The sequence below is a fragment of the Vanellus vanellus genome (genome assembly GCF_965231255.1).
Source record: "Vanellus vanellus genome assembly, chromosome: 1".
NCBI classification, from domain to species: domain Eukaryota; kingdom Metazoa; phylum Chordata; class Aves; order Charadriiformes; family Charadriidae; genus Vanellus; species Vanellus vanellus.
In genome coordinates this window covers 133,834,155-133,855,700 of record NC_138905.1, presented here as the reverse complement: position 1 = coordinate 133,855,700, position 21,546 = coordinate 133,834,155, and the positions used below count along the sequence as shown (strand labels likewise).

The 21,546-nt window shown below is 41.6% G+C and overlaps 1 protein-coding gene across 1 annotated transcript in view; it reads left to right on the top strand.

Moving 5' to 3' along the window:
* Positions 1 to 7,334: 7,334 nt before the first annotated feature.
* The window catches only part of PHEX (phosphate regulating endopeptidase X-linked), a gene marked incomplete at both ends in the record, with an annotated part of 113,198 nt that continues 98,986 nt past the window's right edge, over positions 7,335 to 21,546 (top strand). The window contains 3 exons of the mRNA XM_082492536.1: positions 7,335 to 7,446; positions 11,645 to 11,713; positions 13,935 to 14,096. Of these exons, the coding sequence (XP_082348662.1) occupies positions 7,335 to 7,446; positions 11,645 to 11,713; positions 13,935 to 14,096 (343 nt within the window). The remainder of the gene's footprint in view (positions 7,447 to 11,644; positions 11,714 to 13,934; positions 14,097 to 21,546) is intronic.

Genomic DNA, 21,546 nt, shown 5'->3' with positions numbered 1-21,546 from the left:
CAGCCTTTTTTCCCCTGAAAACAGAGGCTGTGCAGTTGTGCTTTCCCTTGCTCTGTCTTCCCCTTTCCCTCCTGTCCAGCCTTGCTCAGTAATGCTGGACCCTGTCAGCCAGCTTCAACCAAATTTGACAGAGGGGAATTGGGCTCAAAGATATTAAATTCTGGCAACTTTTTGCCTGGGTGAAAAGGTTTCTTGTTTCTGCTACAAAGGCTTCAGTGTGAGTATAGCCCTTGGTAGGCACAGGAGAATTTGTCATGCAGAGGGATGTGACCAAACAGCCCTTGTGCAAGGAGAGCTTTCACCGGAGCTGGTGCCTACAGGACTGCAGAGCTCTACTGCTTTGGGTAGTAAACCATTTGGAGGAGTTTTTGCTCAGTTTTTTCAGGTTTTCTACAAAAGTTAGCACAAACAAGTGAGTGGATACCCTCTTGCAGTCACAGGGTGCCCCCAGTTACCTGTTCAGCGCTACCTCTGTGGAGCAATTGCTGTGGTCCTGGCTTCAGCTGCCCCTGAGCTCTGCTTCTTCTGAAGATGGATTTGTGGTGCTGGAGACCCAAGAGTGAGAATAGGCTGGAGCCCCTGCTTTTGGAGAGGCAATCATGCTTCTCAGAGACAGGAGGGCACAGTAGAGGGATCTTCTTGATAGGTGCTGAAAGCAGCCACATGCAGGTCTGGTACCTGTGTGTTAAGAGCATGAGTCTCACACGTGGCTGAGGGAAGCCCTCCCGTTGAGTCGTGAGGTTCAGAAGGATCCCCTTGCTTTCTATACTCCTTCTCAGAGAGGGATCTAGATGCGACTGGATCCAGTCTTAGTCCCAGACTTAGTCAGTGGTTTATGTCTAAAGGACTGGGGTATAGCCATTTATCAGAGTCAACGTTTGCCTGTTTCAGAACCGTGCCAAGGACTTTCACTGAGACAGTTTTGCAAAGCTGAAAAAGATGACTTATTAAGGTGATAGATACAAGAAGTTCGGAATTGCCATTCATAAATGCACTTACTGCAAAAATTGAGCTCGAGTTAATAGTTCAGCGCTTTAGTTGACAGTATTTTCCCCGGTAACATCTGACGTGGCGGGAGGCGCGAGTCTTACCAAAGAGGTGTCGCTGCTTGGGGAGGGGAGAGGTCCAGGCCTGTCGATCCATCCAGCAGTGGGAGTTCTTGTCCTGGAAATGGAGTTTTCTGAATGCCATATTTATACTCTTGGCGAGGTGGGGCTCAGGCGTTTATTGTGTGCTGGTTTGCTCTCAGCAAGGCTCGTTGCGTTGTCAGTCAAGAAAGAGGCGTGGGGGTTGCATGACTTTTGGTACAGAGGCAGGGTTGCTCTCCCAGCTTTACTGAAGTAACATCGGGCTGTGGGGCCTCCGCCTCACCCCAGGCATCACTCAGTCGATTTGAGTGTTAGACCGCAAGCCGTTGCGTCTGTCCTGGCCTTCGCAAGATAAGCGAGTTATGCGACTCTTGCTCAGTTGACTTCGCCGGATAAGCACGCTGCCCAAGCTGCGCTCTTGCTCGTGTCAGACCCCCCGCTACTTTCTACCAACTCGTGGTGACTGTATTTGGCACCAACCTGCCTGGTGCTCCACACTCTCCTCTTTTGATTTCAAATGTCCGTGAATGTATATCTCATTACACACTTGAAAATTCATCCATGAGACACACACATTGGAAACCAAGCTTCCTTTCTTCTGCTGCTCATATCAATAGTCTTTGACATCTGTGAGCAAACAACTAAAAGAGCAAAATAAGTGGGTAAAGCTCTGGTGGCCCCGATGCAATATTTTAAAGACAACAGATAGTTGTATCCTGTCTACACCCCTGCACCTACTGCTGTGACCATTGGAAATATCACGTTTCCCGGAAATGTCACATTTCCCAGAAATGTCTCTTTTGATGCCTTTTCAGCTGCTGTTCACAGTTAGATCACATGAAAAAAACAAAAACTTTGCTCTGAGTTACTCCAGAGTATTTTATATATTTCTTAATCCCCAACTAACATGCCTTTTTACCGTCCCTGTCGGCACGTACGCTGGACATGGACTCCAGATTTTACCTATACAGTGGGATGACAGATGAGGAGTATGCACATGTGATGGCTATATGTAAACGCACTCTTGTTATAGTGTGAATGTGGCCTTCAGGAGAAGCAGTGTTTTGTTTAGCTATAATTTAATCTGCTTCTTGAAGAAAAATTGCCGGAAGACCTAAAGCAGTTCTTTCTGCTCGAGAACATATGCGTTGTTTCATTAAAGTGATTTTTCAAAAGCAGCTCTAAAAAAGCTTGCAGACTTGAGTGGTTTAACTTTAATCATCCCAGATGTTTGCTTTTGTAGTGAGTTGCTGTTTGGGTTAGATACAAGCACCTTTTGGTCAGAGAAAGCAATGTTTACTGTAGCAAGGACAAGTTTTTCTTGGAGTAATAAGAATAGCCTAGCCTACTTGGAATTAAAAAAAGAAAAAAAAAAAATCATTTGGGGAATTAAGTGTTGGAGGACAAAGTTTTCTGCTTTGCAGGGTGTTCTCTCCACAGTTGCAGTTATAGTTAGTGGAAAAGCTTGCCACCAGCAATGTTCAGAGCCCTGCAAGGCCTGCTGGCTCTGCGTTGGCTCTTAATTAATGACCCACATTCTCACAGCTGCACGGAAACCTTCTGTGATGTGGCTGTACCAGTAGAAAACAATGGAGTTATTTATTTCCAGCTGTATCTGTCACATGAATAAAGGACCTACTTGTGCCAGAGTGTGGTTGCTGTTGGCTGGAGCATGGAAATTTGAGGGGGGGTTGTAGCCAAGAGACTATCATTTATAAGATTCAGAGATCTGAGGACGAATGGTCAAGCTGTCTTCAAATGCGACGTGTTGGGTTTTGCTCAAGCACATCGTGTGTATGTAAAGCCCAGTTGGCCGGTTCTGGCTACAACAGCTGCGTAGTTTGAAAAAACAGTTCAAGGCCCCATAGTGGAACACTTGAAAGGAAATGGAATACGGCCTGTACTCTGACCTGCGCTAATTAATCTCTTTCAACAAAGCCAGCATATACCTCCGCTTTTCTGCTGAAGCCACTCAAGCTGTATCTGGTGGCTCTGCATCCGACAGTGGATGCAGCTATATTCATATAATGCAGTGGCTATTTTCTTCCTTTTACCGTGAGCTGAAAATGCTCGATAGGGCATCACCAAAGCTTTGATGCTTTGATTGTGAACTGCTTCTGTCAAGCTTAATGGATTCCTCTAAGGTAACCTGTCAGTTGCCTCCCAGATAGGGTAAGTCTTCAGTATGCACCATGAGGACAGCGTCTTCTGAGGAAATGTCTTCTGAAACTAATGTATTAGTGTAACCTAATGTGTTTTACATGCATTATTTTGGTTTTTACACTTAAAACTGAACTGTTTTCTGTCCACATTAAAAGTATCAATAATTGTTTTAATACATTTTGAAGTCACCTAAATACGAGAAAGACAAAATGTTTTACAGTGCTCAGACTCATTGCAAGAAGGTCTTTCAGCAAGCTTGGGCCGAACGTGTGTCGACCTCCGGCTGTTTTGTTGCTTGAGACGTTCGGCGACACCTGTGTTACTCTGGTTTTGTCTGTTGCCAGTGAAAACTAGGCAAAACGTGGGGCTTTGTGTGTCTATCGAATGATCAAACCGCAAGAAATGGGAGCTTCCTTGAACCAAGCTACGTGGGGAGAAGCTGGCATAGTGCTGTTGATTTTAGCTCTGATCAAGCATTCTTGCCTGACTGGCATAATCGATGGAAGATGGAATTGCATCTGCCTGTGAAACAGCAAGGTAATGTGGATGTGTTTGTGAGTGTCCATGCACGTGTGTGTACGGACGCTTACATGTGTAGACGGATTTTTTCTAGAAGCTGGGACAGTCTTGCTGTGGTTCAGCCCGGAGCATGTTCCAGAGGGTTTGCCAGCTCTTGCATATGGGTTTGGGTGGAAATGTTTGCACATTGTCCTGGCATCATAAGTGCCAGAGCCATCCCATTGTCTGAGCGGGTTCTTGGTCAGAGGCAATTCTGAGTGAATGAAGAGTGATTTAGAGCATGTTGCAATTAATTATTACTCCCCCCCCCCATGTCTATTCAATGTTTTATGAACTTTTTAACAGCATTTTTGCACAGCCTCGTTAAGCGCCTTATTGGGCCGTAATAGCCAGGAGTGCTGTTAGCAGTTCCAGCTGTAAGCGTGGCTGCGTGTCGTGTACCTGCCAAAGAGCTGCTGGAGTTATGATGAGCAAGGCAACCAAATCCTAGCACGTTCATCAGAAACACGTATCAAATTCCACAAACTTCTGTTACTTATCAGCAGTATCAGAAGCCGATTCACATATGCTCTGTGCATCTTTCAAATACTGCCAGAAATGGACTTCTGCAGCTGTTGCCTGCAGCTGTTAGTGTTTTAGCCCTAATTTCATAGTTCTGTACATTCTGGAGAAACCAGAATGAGTTACTGACTACAACCAGGCCCTACAGCCGGAGGAAAGGACGTGCTGTGTCACATACTATGCCACAGTGTAAATAAGCCCACAAACCTAAACTTAGAGAAGTCATTCTGTCGCTGGAAGCTGATTTGTGATTTTCTTGCCAGAAAGATCATGCACTGCTTGGGGCTGACTCTCCAGAGGAGTCCTGTAGCCGGAGCTTGCTGGTTCTTGTTGGGATATCTCCATTTTCCCATAGCTCTCATCTTCTTATGGGCACAAGCTTGAACATAGGAAGTTCCATCTTAACATGGGAAGGAACTTCTTCACTTTGAGAGTAGTGGAGCACTGGCACAGGCTGCCCAGAGAGGTTGTGGAGTCTCCCACTCTGGAGACGTTCAAAACCCGCCTGGACGCTGTCCTGTGCAACCTGTTGTAGGTGACCCTGCTCTGGCAGGGGGCTTGGACTAGATGATCTCCAGAGGTCCCTTCCAACCCTGACTATTCTGTGATTCTCTTCGGCTATTTGGGAGAGGGGACTGAATTGCCTGACCTCTTGCTCTTCTCTGCTTCCCAATCTCCCTTTTCAACTCTTCCCCTCACAGTTTTCTTAAAGGAAGTAACTGGTTGCTGCTTTGCACTGCTGGAAGCTGTTCTTGGTTTCTGGCCTGATGTTGTCTTAGAAAGAGGTCATGCCTTGAAAGCAAAATGCTGTTAGTGACACACTAACAGATGATGGTATTCAGTACATGCTAGTACTTCTCTAGGGAGCAAAACTTTGAAGTTAAAAAGTATGGGGGAATTTGAGTAGGGATGTGATCGTTTGATATTGGTTGGGGAGATATAAAGCTGGCGGACAGTATGCAGACATCTAATAACTGTTGAGTATTTGTACTGTCGGTGGTTCAATACTGACAAAGAAGGGAAACGATCGGGCAACTAATAGCAAATGCTTCTCAAAGGGTCCTTTTGAGATTTACTCTGTGTTCGGATCACGGGCAAAGTTGATTAAGCGATGAGATCACAGCAAGACTGTACACTTTCTGTGTCAACACCCCGCCCTTCTGGCAGCACCTTTGAGACAACTAGTGATCTCCGATATGAAGACTCGATGGCACCAACGTCACTTAAATACCCTCTCAAACTTGTGCTGGTAACAGATTTGTACTGGGGATTGTTTATAACCAGGGATCTGCTCACACCCATGGAGTCATTCATGCGTGAATGGGAATGCTTGTACTGGGACGTACATGGTCCTACTGGTTCTATGGCATCATTTCCCTCTTCTTCCTCAGCTGATGGTTGTCAAAAATCATGAGTTAAATGTGGGACAAATAGGCAGGTGAAAACAAACGAATGCTTTTTTCCTGTTCTATGCCAAGCGGAGATGAGAATACCCTCCCAGAGCTTGCTGGTGAAAAGGGACGGGAAGAAGAAACGAGGGCATGTTGTTTGCAGGATGCCAGTCAGGCTGTAGAGGGGGTTGAGAAGTGAAGGGGTTTCAGGACCTCCAAACTCCATGTCTTGTGGATGGAGTGGGTTTTCCCTTTATGCCCATCTTGGATCCAGTACAACTTGTGCGTGGGTGCTCACAGGGAAAAGCCATTCAGTCTCAAAACTGATAGCTTTGCCATCACATACCCCTTGTGACATGTGCCTTTCTTCCCTCTACTTGCACGGTTTTTTATCAGAAAGGGGGGAAGCTGAGATAAGAACTCATAAATCCACATAGAAGTAGCTCAGACACATAAACCGTTTTTGGGAGCATGAGCATGGTGCTGCCTCTCCCTGCATCCGTATGTTTTGCATGGGAGTCCGGCTCTGGAGGAAGCAAGAACTCCTCAGAGGGCTGAATGTCACAGTCAGCTCAGAGAATTCACCTTTAAATGATTAATTTTGTTACTTGATGAATGGGGAAACCTTGGCACTTGGAGAGAGCATCAAGTCTAAGCCAGAAACTGAGAAGTCCATATAAATAAGGCTTTTTTTTTTTTTTTTTTTTTTTTTGTAATCCCTACAATCTTGAAGTGCCAAATAGATACTTTCCACTAAGCTCATAGTAGTACTTGACTTGGAAGCATAGGATCACCTCCTAAGATTCATTGTGTATCAGCAAGGACTGAAATATCGTGCCTGGGGAAAAAAAAAACCAAAACCACCCTAGCTTTTAAAGCGGCACTATTCTGTAGGTTGTGCTGATTATTGCTTTGTGCTGCATGACTGTGATTTTTGGCACGCGGTGTCACATACCAAATTCCCAAAATAAAGTGCTACATGATATTTTAAGAGTTCTTAGGAAGCTTTGAAAAGGGATTTGTCCATTGAGCGTGTATATCTTCTGGTGAAGCCAAATGATGCAGCAGGAATGGTTTAAGAGGAGGAAACTTTAGTCAGCAGATAATTAGTCTTTTTAAATAAGCACAAGGGGAAAAAAGAGAGCCTTCCATCAGTCTTGTGTTCGTAAAAGTTGTCAGCAATCCTGCTTTGGTTGTAAAGGGTTTACAGCTATATGTTTGAATAGCTGAAACATCTGTTCCGCAACGTTGTGAAATCCTCGTGTTCGGAACCCCTGATAAGGGGGACTGCCGAGGGATTGGCTCACAGAGGCTCTACGGGCAGCAGGAGCTGTACATACAGTGGTCACCGCTCGCCTTTCCTCCTCCTCCTGGTCAGAGGAAAACGTAGGAGACAGCTACTATTTTACGCATGATTTTCCTTTGGGGGGGGGGGGGAGCAGGAAGTGCCTAGGAAATGGTTCATGACAGAAACCTGGAGTTGTAAATAGGAGGAGGAGGAGGAGGAGGGAGAGCTCATGGGTGCAGTTTGTGAACAGTTGAAATACTGATACTACAGCAGCGGAGGAAAAACCAGACTTCTGCGAGAGCGAGCACATCCCAAGCCATCCCGATGGAAGGGGAGACGGTACCCGAGGCCAGGAGAGCAGCCAGCAAAGCCACACGGATCGCCCTCGGCGTCTTTGTGAGTGGCACCGTTGTGCTTGGCACTGCGCTTTTCTTGGGTAAGTGAAAAGGCAAACCTGAACGTAACCCTCCCCAGCCTGTCCCCTCGGCGCGGGCGTGAGTGCTCCGCAACATGTTTTGGGGAGAATCTTGATCTCTTCTTCTTTTCCCTCCATTTTATATTTATCCTGAAATGGAAATGTGTCGGGAAAGGGTTTTGTTGTGGGAACATTAGAGCTGGAAGATGCAACGCGAGCTCAACTTTTTGAATACTGTATTTAAATTTGGATACTCAGTTGAATGTGTTCTAGCCAGAATGGGGTTATTTCGCAGAACGGGGCAAAACGGGTGAGATTATGCACATCGGTAATACTTATTGCGAACTCACAGATTGTGACCGATGTGGGCTAATATTCTCTGTTTCCTGAATATGAATCTGTAGTGCACACATTTTATGGAATCTTTTGGGTTTTCCTTCATTTGGTTTTCATTTAGGGCTTGACTAAAATTCCTGTAGAAGACTTCAATAATGCATATGCTTGCACATTTTTCAGATGTTTCTGTTCCTCTATGATGAATTGCAAAGTGGTCTTTGCAAAAATCATAAAGAGTGCATCCGGGATGAAATTAAAATGTTTTGATCAGATTTATAAGCTGTAACTGGACACCATAGAGAAGGAGTTAGTTTTTCCTCTCTGGGTTTTGGAATCATCTGTAGATTGGTTTTGTTGGAATATCACATGGTAGCATATGTCTACACCTATAAAATGATGTGAAGAAGTATAAATGTACCCAAAACCACCTGGCAGAGAAGAGACAGCGGTGTTATATCTTGTAAGAACTTGCAGAGACAGATCCTCTTTTGGAATAATTCATCCCAACTTTTCATTTCTTTAGACCAACACAGATTTCCCTGTACTGGAGGGAACTTAGCCCTTCCTTCCATTCATTTATCATCTTGTGATCTTGTTTGAAAGGTCTGCCTCATTTATAATCGTGATAGAGAAAATAATGCCAGGTTTTCTATAGGATATTTAAAGCACCAGGCTCGCAATCGGTTAGCGTTTTTCTGCTCTAGAGCAGCTGCTAGAGCAAATTCTACCGACTTTTGCAGACAAGTAACTTTTGTGTTTGTGAGTAATCCCACTCAGTTCAACAAAACCCTTTATGAATGTGAACAGGATTGATTCTTCAACTTGTTAGTACAAAATATTGTTTCTAGATGAATAATAATGTTTTTCACTTAAAGAATACAGTATCAAACACCGGGAAGTAATGGAGAGACCTTATTTCTTTTTTGGCACTAGATTGTTCATTGCTTGTAAAAAGCAATAGACGTTTACCACCATAGCTTGTCAGAGGTAGAAGTGCTTTAACCATAGACTAGACATGAAAATTCTTAGAGATAGTTTCCCGAGTGTGTTGAGGTCTATTCCATAGCCAGGGATTCAGTGTAAAAATTTTCATTGGCATGGCTGCTAAGAAGATAAAAATGCTGGCCTTGGGTCAAGCAAAATGGTTTTAGGATTTGTTTGGAAATCGTCTGTGGTTTTCAACCAAAAGAATAAGGGGAAAATAGTTAAATGGTTTTGGTTTGACATTTTGTCAATGCAATGTTTCCAAGTTTCATTGTGACACTGTGTTTTGTTTGTAAGTTTGAGTTTAATGTTTTTTTAGCTTTGTTAAATTGTAGAAAATGAAACCATTATTTCTGGTCTCGTGCGAAACATTTCAGGCACCTCAAGATGAACTTTTTTCTTCAGTTTTTATTTGATCTCCAAAACGTGCTGTTTCTGGTAAACCTGAAACAATTTCCTTTCAATTTTCCAGCCTGAGGAGTGAAAAGTAGCCTTCTCCTGCTTCGCTTATTTCTTTTTCTCAGAGTTCCTACAATTCTGAGAGGAATCTGGGAGAATCATGTATTTTTATTTACTGTTACTTGCTCATACCGGCTGTAGCCATACTGTGACTTCAACGTGGAGCTACCAGGGGAGTCACTTGGCATCACGCAGGGTCCTGCCGGTGGCTCTTCAGACGGTGGTGTGGGCCGTGGCAGGACAGGAGCTGTCTCCTCCTTGAGAGCCAGGGCCAGAGCAAAAGGAAGCAGATCGCTCTCCTGTTCCCTCGGGCAAAAAGTCCAGCAGCTTTGAACCTCAATTCGGTAGCCTCTCCTCCTGACTTGGTAGCCCTTTGGACTTCTCAGATTGTAGGAACATCCACGGTATTTGCGTCTGCATATTTTTATACCTTTTTCCCTTTCACATTTTTGGGGGGAACTTAATTATGGTGTATGTTTGCTTAAGAATCTGGAAACAGGCTTAAAGAGGAAGAAGCTGGGACACTGAGCATTATAACCACGACTGTAGTTAATAATGTAATGGTTAGTTCTCTTAACAACAACAAAAAGGCAAGAGAACAAAACCAGGCAGAGTTTTTCAATCAAAATTAGCTGTTAATTAAAAGGGAAACATTACTATAGATCTTTTTTTTTTTTTTTTCATTTGCTCTAATGATGAAGTTGTAAATGGAACAAAACCAGTTGAAATGGTATTTTGCTTCTGTTTACAAGTATCAAAACCACGAGAGCCACTTCAGATTCTTTACTTACACTTTTTCATTCTCCTTCATTTTCCATCAAGTGCAAACAATTTAAGTGGTGTATGGGATTTTCCCTCCTCTCTTTGCTTTGTTAAGAGAAAAAAAACCTAGCCAACTTCCAAGACCTGGATGGGTTCGAAAAAGCTAGCTTTCAAGTGGGGGAAAAGGTGAGTTGGAAGGAGTGCAATGCTTAATTAATAGGCACATTACCCATTTTTTGTACTTGTGTGGCTCTAAATCATATTCTGGAGTCGTCCACTTCTTTATTTTCCACTGTTTGTCAGTGTTCCAATTAGAATCTTTATATGCTTCAAAATCTCATGTATTTCTTGGCTAATTTTCAAAGGTGGTTGAGGTGTGGTGTTTCAGTCACTCAGTGCAAGCTTTGGTAAATCTGTCCAGAAATAGTTTTACATTCTCAGTTTCTAAGAAAATTTGATTGAAATCCAGCCATTTCTGCCATTAATTGTCATTAAAACTGTGAGGCTGGAATAGATGAAATAGCTTTATATTCAATACTAGCTTTAGGTATTTTATAGTAAAATTTTTCTGTGCTGAAATACCATTTCACATTTTCCTGTCCCTTTTGAGCATATATAACTACAGGAGAAATTGATTTATAACTATCAGCACTGGTAAAGCTATGATACCTTAATATATTATATTATGGAGTTTTCTTACTTGTTTTTTTTTTTTTTATTTTTTATTTTTGCCATGCACCGAGTTATTAAGATAATGGATATAACGTGACGTTTCTTTATGTCTACTGAGCACATCTACTGAGTCTTATTTCATCTACCTCTCTGGACTCTCCCATACTTATCCCAAGCATCAATTATCTGCATATTTGCTGCCTGACTGGAGTGTCTGAAATTAGCAATTCCTGTGCTTAATTTTCAGTGGCAGCTGTAATACACGTTTTTAAAAGATGAGCAAAATTAACCTGCGATTTCATAGTTCTTGTCAGCAAGGTTCTGGGAAGCAAATCTAATTACAATACTTTTGGGAGCCAGTTCAGACAGAAACTGAGCTGTGCCTTACAAACCGCCCTGTGCCCATTGCTGCCTGGTTTATTCCAGGCTGGAATTCAGGGGACCCTGAACGCGTCCTGTGGGCGCTGGGTCGTGCCGGTGGGGCCGGGCAGCGCAGTGGTGCTGCAGGAGGAGGTGCGGCAGGGCAGCGCGAGCCCCGCAGCTCGGGAGGAGCGGTGGAAACCCTGCAGGATGTGGAAGCCCTGCAGAAGGTGGCCAGACCCAGCTCCGTGTTGCGTCACCAGCTGTGAAAGGTGCATCTCTGGAGGATGATAGCAACGACGGTTAATTTTTTTGTATTGTGGTGGCACGCGCCATCCATCCGTGAGTAAGGCTGAAGTGTTGTTGCTCCAGGCACTGTGCAAACGTACCGCGAGAGACAGCCCGTGCTCCGTGCTGCCTACGAGAAAAGGCAGAGGAAGGAGAAAGCAGGCACAGGAGGGGAAAATTACTTGTCACGAACTGCAGTCTTTACTTAATACGCATTCTAACTGTTTTAAATCAATGTAGTCAGAGATGCGTTAGGGCCAGAGCTTGCGCTGGCGTTTGAATGATCAAGTACACAACATTTGGCTGCAATGGTCAAAATTCATGACAAATGATCTCATCATGGTTTTCCATTTTGCAGTTAGCCAAGGTCTTATAAAGTTTCACCCGAAGCAACAGTACTGTTTGACTTCAGAATGCATTGAAGCTGGTAAGCAACAATTTTATCGTCTCTACAATATTGTGATTATAGTATATTAATGACATATTTATACTGTTCAAGTTTGTGCCATGATACATTTTACTCAGAAAACTTCATTAATAATGAGGGGGGAAAAAAACCCCAAACTTTTTTAAAAGTCACTGTTAAAGTTGCTACAGATCTGTTTATTTTCTACAATTAAAAGTCATGTTTTAAATTGTTTTGCCTCTATTCTACCCAGGTTAACTCTAAGTTTCTTATAGGGTTTATTTATTTTTTAATAGGAAACCAAACTTTGGGCAACCTGACCTTCAGGTGTATTTTGTTGTTTCCTTCCCAGTAGTCAGAAAACTAGCAAGTGAATTGTTAAGCCCAGAGATGCTTTAGGGCTCTTGCAGACTTGCACAACTGTAATGTGGTGACTATGATTCAAAATCTGCACCTAATTGCATATTGGCAGGTGCTTTTCTCCAGGCAGAGATACACGTGGCAGCCCTCACAGAGGTGGGACGTCCATTAGTATTAAATGCAAGCTAAAGGACCAGGACCCGAGACACCCATTTTGCACAGGGCAGCTTTGACAGTTTTGCTGGTTTTGCTCACACTAAATCAATGAGAGTTTTATCATTGAATGTAATGAGAGCACAGATCAAACAGTATTTACCACATCTAGAAATCTGCCCACAGAGCTGTTTTATTGGAAACAAAGTGGACATTGTGTACATATAAGAGTATTTATTTTCATTCTGAACCATATTAAGCTGATACCATGAGGTGTTCGGCATGTGTTCAAAATGCTGACGAATTCTGTAGGGCTCCATAAATTGAAAATAAATTGCAGATCTCAACATTACCAGGATGTTTCTTGTCATTCTACTTCTGCTCTGCGCTGCACTGATCGTGCTCTTGGCTCCCCTGGGCATGACCATCCAGAGCTGATTCTCGAATGACTGCAAATATTGAAGGTGGGATGACTAATCAAAACACTACTCCCACCACCCCCAACTTGTCCTGTCCATCCGTCCTGTCCCCCCCACCCCAGGTATATGGGTTTCCTCTCGAGCTTCAGAACGAAAAAAAAGGCTCTCAAGAAGTCTGAATCCGAATTGGCTTTCTTCTTCTCTCATGTATACCAAATAACGTGGGTTCTTTTGGTAAACTCAGCAGAAGGTGGTATTTTGCACCAAGGCAGACTTGGACACCGACTGTTTTAGCTCAGAGTGGGCAGTGTAGTAACTACGTAGTGTCTCGAGACCTGAGCCTTGCCTCGCTGAACAGCTTTTCAGGAGTGACAGAAAATTGCCAAGGACCAAAATGTCTTAAATTTAGTCAGTATGAGGGTTTCTAATGTGAGAGAAAAAATTACAGCTGAGACAGAAATATTGTAGGAAGAGTTACTCTAAGTGGATGAAGAAGAGTTACTGGATGCTAGAAATAGTACCATGATTTCTGTAAAAGTTATCAGATTTCCTGCTAGGATTTTAAATGTTGTTTGGATGAGCCTCAAAACACTTGGTCATTTAGCCAAAAAACATCCAGTATTCACATATTCCTTGTTACTCGACCCATGTAGAGTTATACCACAATCACTATAGTGCATTTGATTTGGTACTCAAAAGTTAAGTCTGGCTCATCAGACTGATCTCTCTTACCAGTTTCACCAGCAATAGCAACTGGCAGAGATACAGTCGCAAAACGGAGCTGAATTATCTTTTCCAATGATGGTAGATCAGGACTTGATTTGTTTTCTTGTGCAGCTATTCAGGTAAAGATAAACAGTGCATAATTTCTGGAATGCTAATTATGATCTGCTTGATATGTATTGCTACTAAATTCCTCAGGCAATTAATTCCATCGTGACAACAATGGATAGCCTGTCTTCAGGTGTCTGGCTCCAGCAGTTCACGTCCCTGTAGTGCTAGGTTCAGTTGTCATTGCTGTACGGCACTCAAGAACATTCATTGCAGATGTTTTGTCTTTTTATTTGCTTCTCGCATGGGCACAATTAGGTACTAGAGAAGCTGAGTGTTATTCTTGCCGCTCTTTAAAAAATGGCAGAGATCATGGCACGCATCAGTCCTAGAAAAGCAAGGCTGAGCTTGCAAGTGAGGTCAGCATCACGTTGCAGAGATTGGTAAATGTTAATCGTTGTTTCTGGACTGTGGCCTCGTGTAATTCTCTGTTTAGGAAAAAGTGTTCCACCGAATCTATGTGGTGTCATTTTTTACAGCTGCTGCCATCTTAAGCAAGATAAATCAATCCGTAGATCCGTGTGAGAACTTTTATCGATTTGCATGTGATGGCTGGATATATAATCACCCTATTCCTGAAGACATGTCAAACTATGGTGTTTATCCTTGGCTGCGACACAATGTGGACCTCAAACTAAAGGGTAAGTATGTCATTTCTGAAAGCGTTTGGTTGGCTTGTCACTGCAGCTTGTTAAGTGGCCGGTTTTGAAATGAATAAAGACTCCATGCTGCTTTTGAATTATTGGATAATATCCAACAGCCCAACTTGGTGGTCTCCTTTAAGTATATTTTTGCTGTTTTGTTTTGTTTTTTTTTTTTTTATTGAAAATAACATTGAGAGATAATGAATTTTAGCAGAAACAGAATTTGGAGGGACGAATACAACTGCTGGCAACTCTGCAAGTGAAGGATGGAGGGAGAAAAGGGTACTCCTTATATCCAGGGGCAGGATATGAACTCTTTCCCCCTTGCAATACACAGGTAGACCAGAGTGCAGGAGCCCAGCATGCACGCTTAAGAATGTCCCGGATCCACACAAACATCAGTCTAGGACAGCAATCTGTCTCTAAGAGTGGCCGATAGCAGGACAAGAATATAATAAGACAAAACCAGAGTGATATTTTCCAGCATCCTTACCTAGCTCTTGGCAGGAGGCAATTTACAGACTTCCGTAGACAGTGGTTGTTTGGGTAATGTTCTTCCTTCACGTCGCCATCAAGCTGCCGTTGAAGTACATGAGCTATCATCAGTGAAACAGAAGACCACTTAAGAATGTGTCTGGAGGAAAAAATAGCCCTGGGGTGGAAATGTGTAGGAAGAGAGGTATTTTAATCTGTGTGTGACTTGAATTAGCGCTATACTCTGCAGCAAGGCCACCTCATCAGGAAGCTGTGCAGACCAACTGAGGAGAAAGGGTGATGATTATATTGTTAGGTAGGAAAACCCTGCCAGATTCTTACAGTCTTCGCTCAAAGCGAGTCATGCAAAAGAAGGGGGACGTGCAAGATTTATTATCGTTGTTGGTGCACTTGAGCATTGCACACCTTGAGCACGTTATTGACCTATTAGTTGACGTAAGAGCCTGCTTTGAGCTCACCACAGAACAGAGGTCAGTTTTAGGATGTTGTGCTCAAATATAGCATTTATTTTTCTCTTAGATTTCGTACATATGTGCATGTGTAGGCATCAAAGCCCTTCCCTGATTGCTTTCTTCAGTCATATCATATTCAATTTTCGCATCGTTAAGTATTTTAAAAGCTGCATTCGGTTTCAGGATATGAGTTTGGAATTTCAGCATAGGATACGATCTGATGACTGCTGTTTTAAGTCTGCTGAAGATGTCACAACCAAAGGAAAAAAATATTGCCAGAGCCTGTTTTAAGTTATGCTTTGCATTCTAATTGTTCTGCTGCCAGAATCGGGCTGTATTAGATAACTGCACATCCTGCATGAACCACAGCCACAAAGAAGCCAGTCCTAATTGAATATAGAGTAGCAAGCTGTGACTCTCAGCCTTAATTTCCTCCTTTTACAGAGCCTAATCAAGGACATCATGCTAAGCCACATTTTTATATGGTTTTCTTACTGCAGTCCCTTTAGAAGTTGCTAATCCATAGCTAGGAAAATACAAGACAAAGAAAGAAACATCTAAGGGAGAAGTATTTGCTTAATGGAGACTCCATATCAAAAAAAGGGTGTAATGAAGTGCCTGATAACTGCTTTAATAGGAGGCCTCAACTGCTCCTTGGCCGCATACAGGGACAAAGATGTGAAACGCTGGGTGGTGTAGAGGAGTTGATTTAACATAACATTTGTCATCTTCTCCTTAACTTTTTACTTAATAAATATATTCCTGGCAATTACAAAAGGATAAGGAAAAGAAAAAAAAAAGTTGGAGGTCAGTGTTGGTAGCTGAAAGAACAAGGCCTAACTTCAGTCTCTATGTACATTTGTGTTTTAACTTGAGTTACTTCAACAAATAAACTTGACGCTGAGTTGAATGAATATTTGTGGCTGACCATAACCTTGCTATCAAAAGTTTTAGCAAGATGAAGAGCTCTTGCACAGAGAAACATATGTATGGCTGACCAGACCTTGGAAGCCAATTTAATCTCTCCTTCCTAAAGAACTCTTAGTGGAACTTTGTACTTCATTGTAAATGTCCCTGTTTGACACCGAGTAGATTAAAAAAGCCCCAGTCTTTAAGGAGCTGATTATTATGCAAGTTCTATGTTCTGAAGTATTTATCGTATTAAAGAAGACTATTATTAATCTTAAAGCGATAACATGGCTTCGCCAGAAAGCCACATTTTTCATATTTTATATTCTTTGATGGAATGGTATAGATGGAAGTATTTATTCAGGCAATATGTTAAAAAACGCTGTTACTTAAAATAAATTATTTGAACATCTAATGTGTTTTCTGGTCCCTGAATGTTCCCGAGCCTTAGGCAGAAAAGGAGTTTGGGTATTTGTGCAAAGACCTGTGTATGGCCTTGGTTACATTTTTTGTTCAGGGGCAGTTGCTACGGAAGGAGATCTTCCAGTTGATAATGGGTAGCAAGTGTAAGAATTAGTTTTACATTACCAAAACCTGGTAGGTGTGGCTGTATACTGTACCGAACCCTGCATTAAGTATTACCAGGTTTGACAGCAAAGCTTTTCCTGTTTTCCTTTCTCTTTTTTTTTTTTCTTTTTTTTTGAGGTTGCAGACACGCAAGAGCATAGGACTTTGCAGGTGTCAGCTTCAAGAAAGGGTAGAACATTTTCTGTATTGGTGAAGGTTTTTGGTGCCTTAATGGGGAATTCCAAAGAGAGGAATGACAATGGGTCAATGGAAAACAGCTGAGAACTACTGGGTGGTGGATTTTTTGCCTGCATATCTCGGGGTCATTGAAGGAATGGGACAAGAAACGTTCATTTCAGGGTTCTTCTAGATTTGCAAATCCTCATATGAAAGTTAAAAATCCTATTTTTTTGTTAGACTTGGGTTTGTAATGGGGCAGGAAAAAAATGTGTATATAATGCTCCCATGGCTTTCTCTAGCTGTCTTAGGATGGATTAAAACTAAAATTATATAATTTCCCCTTTAATTTCTTTTCCATCCTTTGTTTGAGGGTCACTTGGATTTCTTTTTTTTGGTCTCAGAGGAATCCACAAACCACATGTGTAACTCACTTTGATCTCCTGGCTATACAAAATGGAAAAAATCCTAGCCCGGTGAAAGCAGTGGTAGGTCTTTCCTTGGACATCGGCAACAGCAGGATTCCATGCGTTGTGAAGGAACGTATGGAAGACAACTGTAGATAGCCAAAGATATGTCAAAAGCAGAGATGTGTGGTTTTGATTATGACCCAGATCCAGGTAATGGACATCAAATATTTTGGGTAAAATTTCTTGGTTCCTTTCTTGGTTCCTGCAGAGAACTGAGGTACTCCTACTTCCAGTTAACCATTCCTGGCTGGACCAGGCTGTCCCTGACTTGAAGCCAGCTTTTCATCTGCAGATACTCTGCAGGCATGTTAAAAAGTGCATCTTGTTGGTTAATAACAACCAACTTCAGTGCCAATGGGCCTCTGAGGAAGCTCTTGGAGTCCTTCAAAATGGAAAAAACAGTTTGACTGTGACACCTGTTGTATGAACAAAAGCTATCTCAAACTGCAACTATTTCAGCCTTGTCAGGTCAAGATTGCAATGTCTCTGAGAGTTAATAAATGTTTTTCACTTACCATAAAATTTCCTGCAAAGCTATTTGTGTTTCTGCTGAATTATTCCAGTTTGATTGGTGACCTTAATTAAGAGTTTAGGAGCACTATTGTCTTACCATTGAAATGCAAGTGGCTTTTTGTGAATAATTCAGAACTGGAAGTCTAAGGCAAGTAAATCAGTGCCTGTTACCTGTGGTGAATGTTGATTGTGAACCAAGCAGTTTCTTTTCCTTTCTCTGAAGCCTGCAGAACAATGATATACAGCTGGTGGTTGGGTTTTGTATTTTTTTTTTTTTTAAGTGACCATGCAGGAAGCAATAAATTAAAAAAAAAAAAAAAAAAAAAGAACAAAACTGCACAAACATTCCTAAATCTCAGCACTGCAAAGGAGCTGATTTAAATTACGTGAATCGTTTGTGAACATGTCTTCCAGGCCTTTTAAATTTAATTTATGTCTGTGGAAACCAGTTTACAGATTAAGTCTCCATACTGATCCTGGCCCAGTAATACACCTAGTTCAGACTAATTTGCTGCCCTAAGCTTTCTAGAGTGGCTATTTTCTGAATGCCAGTCAATTTAAAGTGAGGAATTTCCAATGGGGCAAAGAGAAAGAAATGGAAGACTTTTAAAAGGATATGGTGTGTGGATTTTTAAAGAACATGAGACAGACCGCACACAAAGTAACTTGGCAGTGTAGGCAACTTTTCCCAAGATAAGCTGCAATGGTTTTCTTTAGAAAAGAAATTCTTTTTAAAGTAAAACCAGTAAGGTGAAAGTATCTTACTATTTCACCATAGGATAGTCCTTTTAGACAAATCCCAGAAGTTGGTGTTGAGCGTCTGCTGTTGGTTTTGAGTGGCTGCTCTCCTGCACTGAGGACCCTGTGCCGCAGGGCTCCTTAGGGCTGGTTTCTCTTCTCTCACCTTTCAACTAGTGGGATGGGACCACTGGGATGGCTTGGACGTGGCCCATGAAATCTGTAATGTAGCTACTGACACTCATCCCTAGGTTTCTTTATTAGCTGACCTGTCTTTTGTGATTTCTTTCTTCAGAGGTAGCTGCTTAAGAGCTGTCCCAAGTAAGAGGGAGAATACCAGCAGTAATTAAAAACAAACAAACAAACAAAAACAAACTCAGAGGGTATTATTTATGTTTTTGCCTCCAATGTCTTCTTGTTGGATAGCTCCTCCTGGATAATACGATAGCAGCAAACAGCAACAGGGCTTAATGCTCTTTTGCTTGGTCTTTTTTACTACTAATGGATTTCTTTTCAATGGTGTAGACTTTTTTTTTTTTTTTTTCCCCCCAGCAGTCCAGATCTTTCCTATAATGGCTTATTCATCTAAAATTAAGAAAAAACATAAGTGGCACTGTCAGGTAAATGTCTCTGGGCAACAAGTTAATAGCTTTTCAGTAAAATGAAGTACCTGAGTCAAAGGTGGAGAAGCCAGGACTTATTCCAGGCTTTGTGGCTGCTTGAAATGAAAGTTGTATTTGCAGTGGGTGATTTTGGGAAACCATGAGTACAGAAAGGAGATAATTTTGGTTCCTAAATGAGGTTTTAAGACAGCACAGTAACTGAGCCACAGGATTCCCACAGCATCTCCCTGATCGGGAGACCAGAGCGGCATCCTCCTGTGAGCTCTGTGCTGGAATGGGAGTGGGGCTTACGGCTCACTGCTGTTCCACAGCACAATATTCCCCCTGGATTTACAGTGAACCTCTGTTTTGGCGGTTGCCTGCAGAATGATATGTTCATATCTGCAGATACTGAATTTCAAAATTACTATGTAACTGTAATTTGGACTGGTAATTTTGCAGAAAAAGGATTCATACCTTGGAAGACATAGCAATCCACGACATCAGATTTCCCATTTTCTGACCAACAAAGAAAAATGTGTGCAACTATGTGTTGAAAGTATTAATATAATGAAGTAAAGCTTAATGCTGCTATTTAGTTTGGAGCTCCACCAATATTGTAACAACCGGGTATCTTGCAATCTTCTGGTTTAAATGAAGTTTAAACTCTTGTTCCTGATATTGTAATGGCATGTGTTATTCCTTCCAGCAAAATACTGGGAGGCTAGAGGGGCAGGGGAGGGGAGGGGGAAATATTGCTCAAAAGACTGAGATCTATTATTGAAATCAGATTTATGAACATAGGCTCTCACATCCCCATAAGACAATCTTTGGTTTTGTTACAGTTTGTGTACAATTATGCTTGTTGATTTTTGAAAGAACTCACGTGATGTGCTTATCTTTTCATATACAAACTCAGAGAATTTACAAAATGCTGAAAGTAGAAACAAACAGTATTGTCATTTAGGAAATGTGCTGTATATTAGGGCACTGAGCAGCATTAGGAAGCATTTATGTAAGCACAGCTGTTGGAATGCCATTTCCATGAGAACTTCCATACTGCCGAAATGGATATTCAAGAAAAGGATTGGGGAGTTTCTTCTCAAGGGGAACCCTAAAATGTCAGTATATTAGTTGGGTTTACTTGTGTAAATACAGCATCCTTTCATGAAATTGGTGTTTGGGAAAATTCGTTTGATTTACCTGATTTATGTTCCTTGGGAATTAGAACCTATATGAATCGATTAATTACTAAATCTTCATTAATTCCAGTGGGCATGCATATTAATTACATCCTCATTAATGCAAAATTAATTCATAATGATTAAATGTTCTATCAGAATGTCAGAGGAATTAATAATGATGGGCTGGTTATTTTCAAGAGTCACTAGTCTAACCACAGTGAGATGGACGCTGCCATCAAGAAATAGGCTGATGGACATTAATTGTATCAAATACAAGACATGCATGCCTGAAGTGATTAATGGTGTGTTGATCATCATTAAATGCATTTAAAAAAACCAACCAAACAAACAAACCCCACAAAATAAAACAAGGGGTGGGGGAGACACAGTTTATCAAAACAAGGCAGGCCTAGATTAAGGCATCAGCTCCAAAAAGACAGTTCTGAGGAATGAGCTCCTGGAGCTGCAGAATACACTGGTAATTGTTATTAAAAAAAATAAATGGTTAATTGTTTGAAAATGTGGAAGCTATTATATTTAAGGCATATCTGAGGCTGTGTAAGCCAACACAAGGCCTTCCAGAAGGGGCAAATAGCCCCATTCATTGGCATCCTGGATGCTTCCTCCTTCCAAAGAGGTGGGAATATGCAATGTGGCAGGTGGTGGGACAATCCCAGTTGTGTCTGGTACTCTGCATTATGTCATATTCCTGTGAGAACAAGGAGTTTGCCTTTATGAAAGTTGCTTGGAGTGGTTATTTTGGGTCCTTATGTACTCCAGTAAGATGATTCTGGTGACCTGATTATTTACAATGGGGAATTGAGAGAAAAAAGGTAAAAAAGTAGTAGAGGCTGATGAAGGAAGGCACAAAAAATACATGAAAGTGGAAATAATACATGCTTTGCTAAAACTTAAAAGCTACATTATAAGCACCAGAAAAGTGTATTGATTTGCTATTTTATTTTATTTTAGACTCAAAGGGAAAAGCTTTATTTAGGCAAGGATAGTTTTGAGCATACAGAGAAAGATTTTTGCAAGCCTTTGATGTTAGTTTGGTTTTCCATATATATATTTAGCAAACTAGTAGAGAAGTCTGGACCATAATGCATTAGAAATTCAAAATAGGTGTTTATAAAATGCATTTAAATAATTTTCATAGTACATTAGGCTCTGACTGCTTTTCTTCCAGTCCTCTGAAACTGAGCAATGTTTACGGCCACCAAGGGAAAAAAAAAAAAAAAAAAAAAAAAAAGAGGAACCTTAATGTCAGTAAGGTGCTGGTATTTTTAAAAATTATTTAACTACAGTGGTGAGAAAATTTTTCATTGTTTGTCTATTTA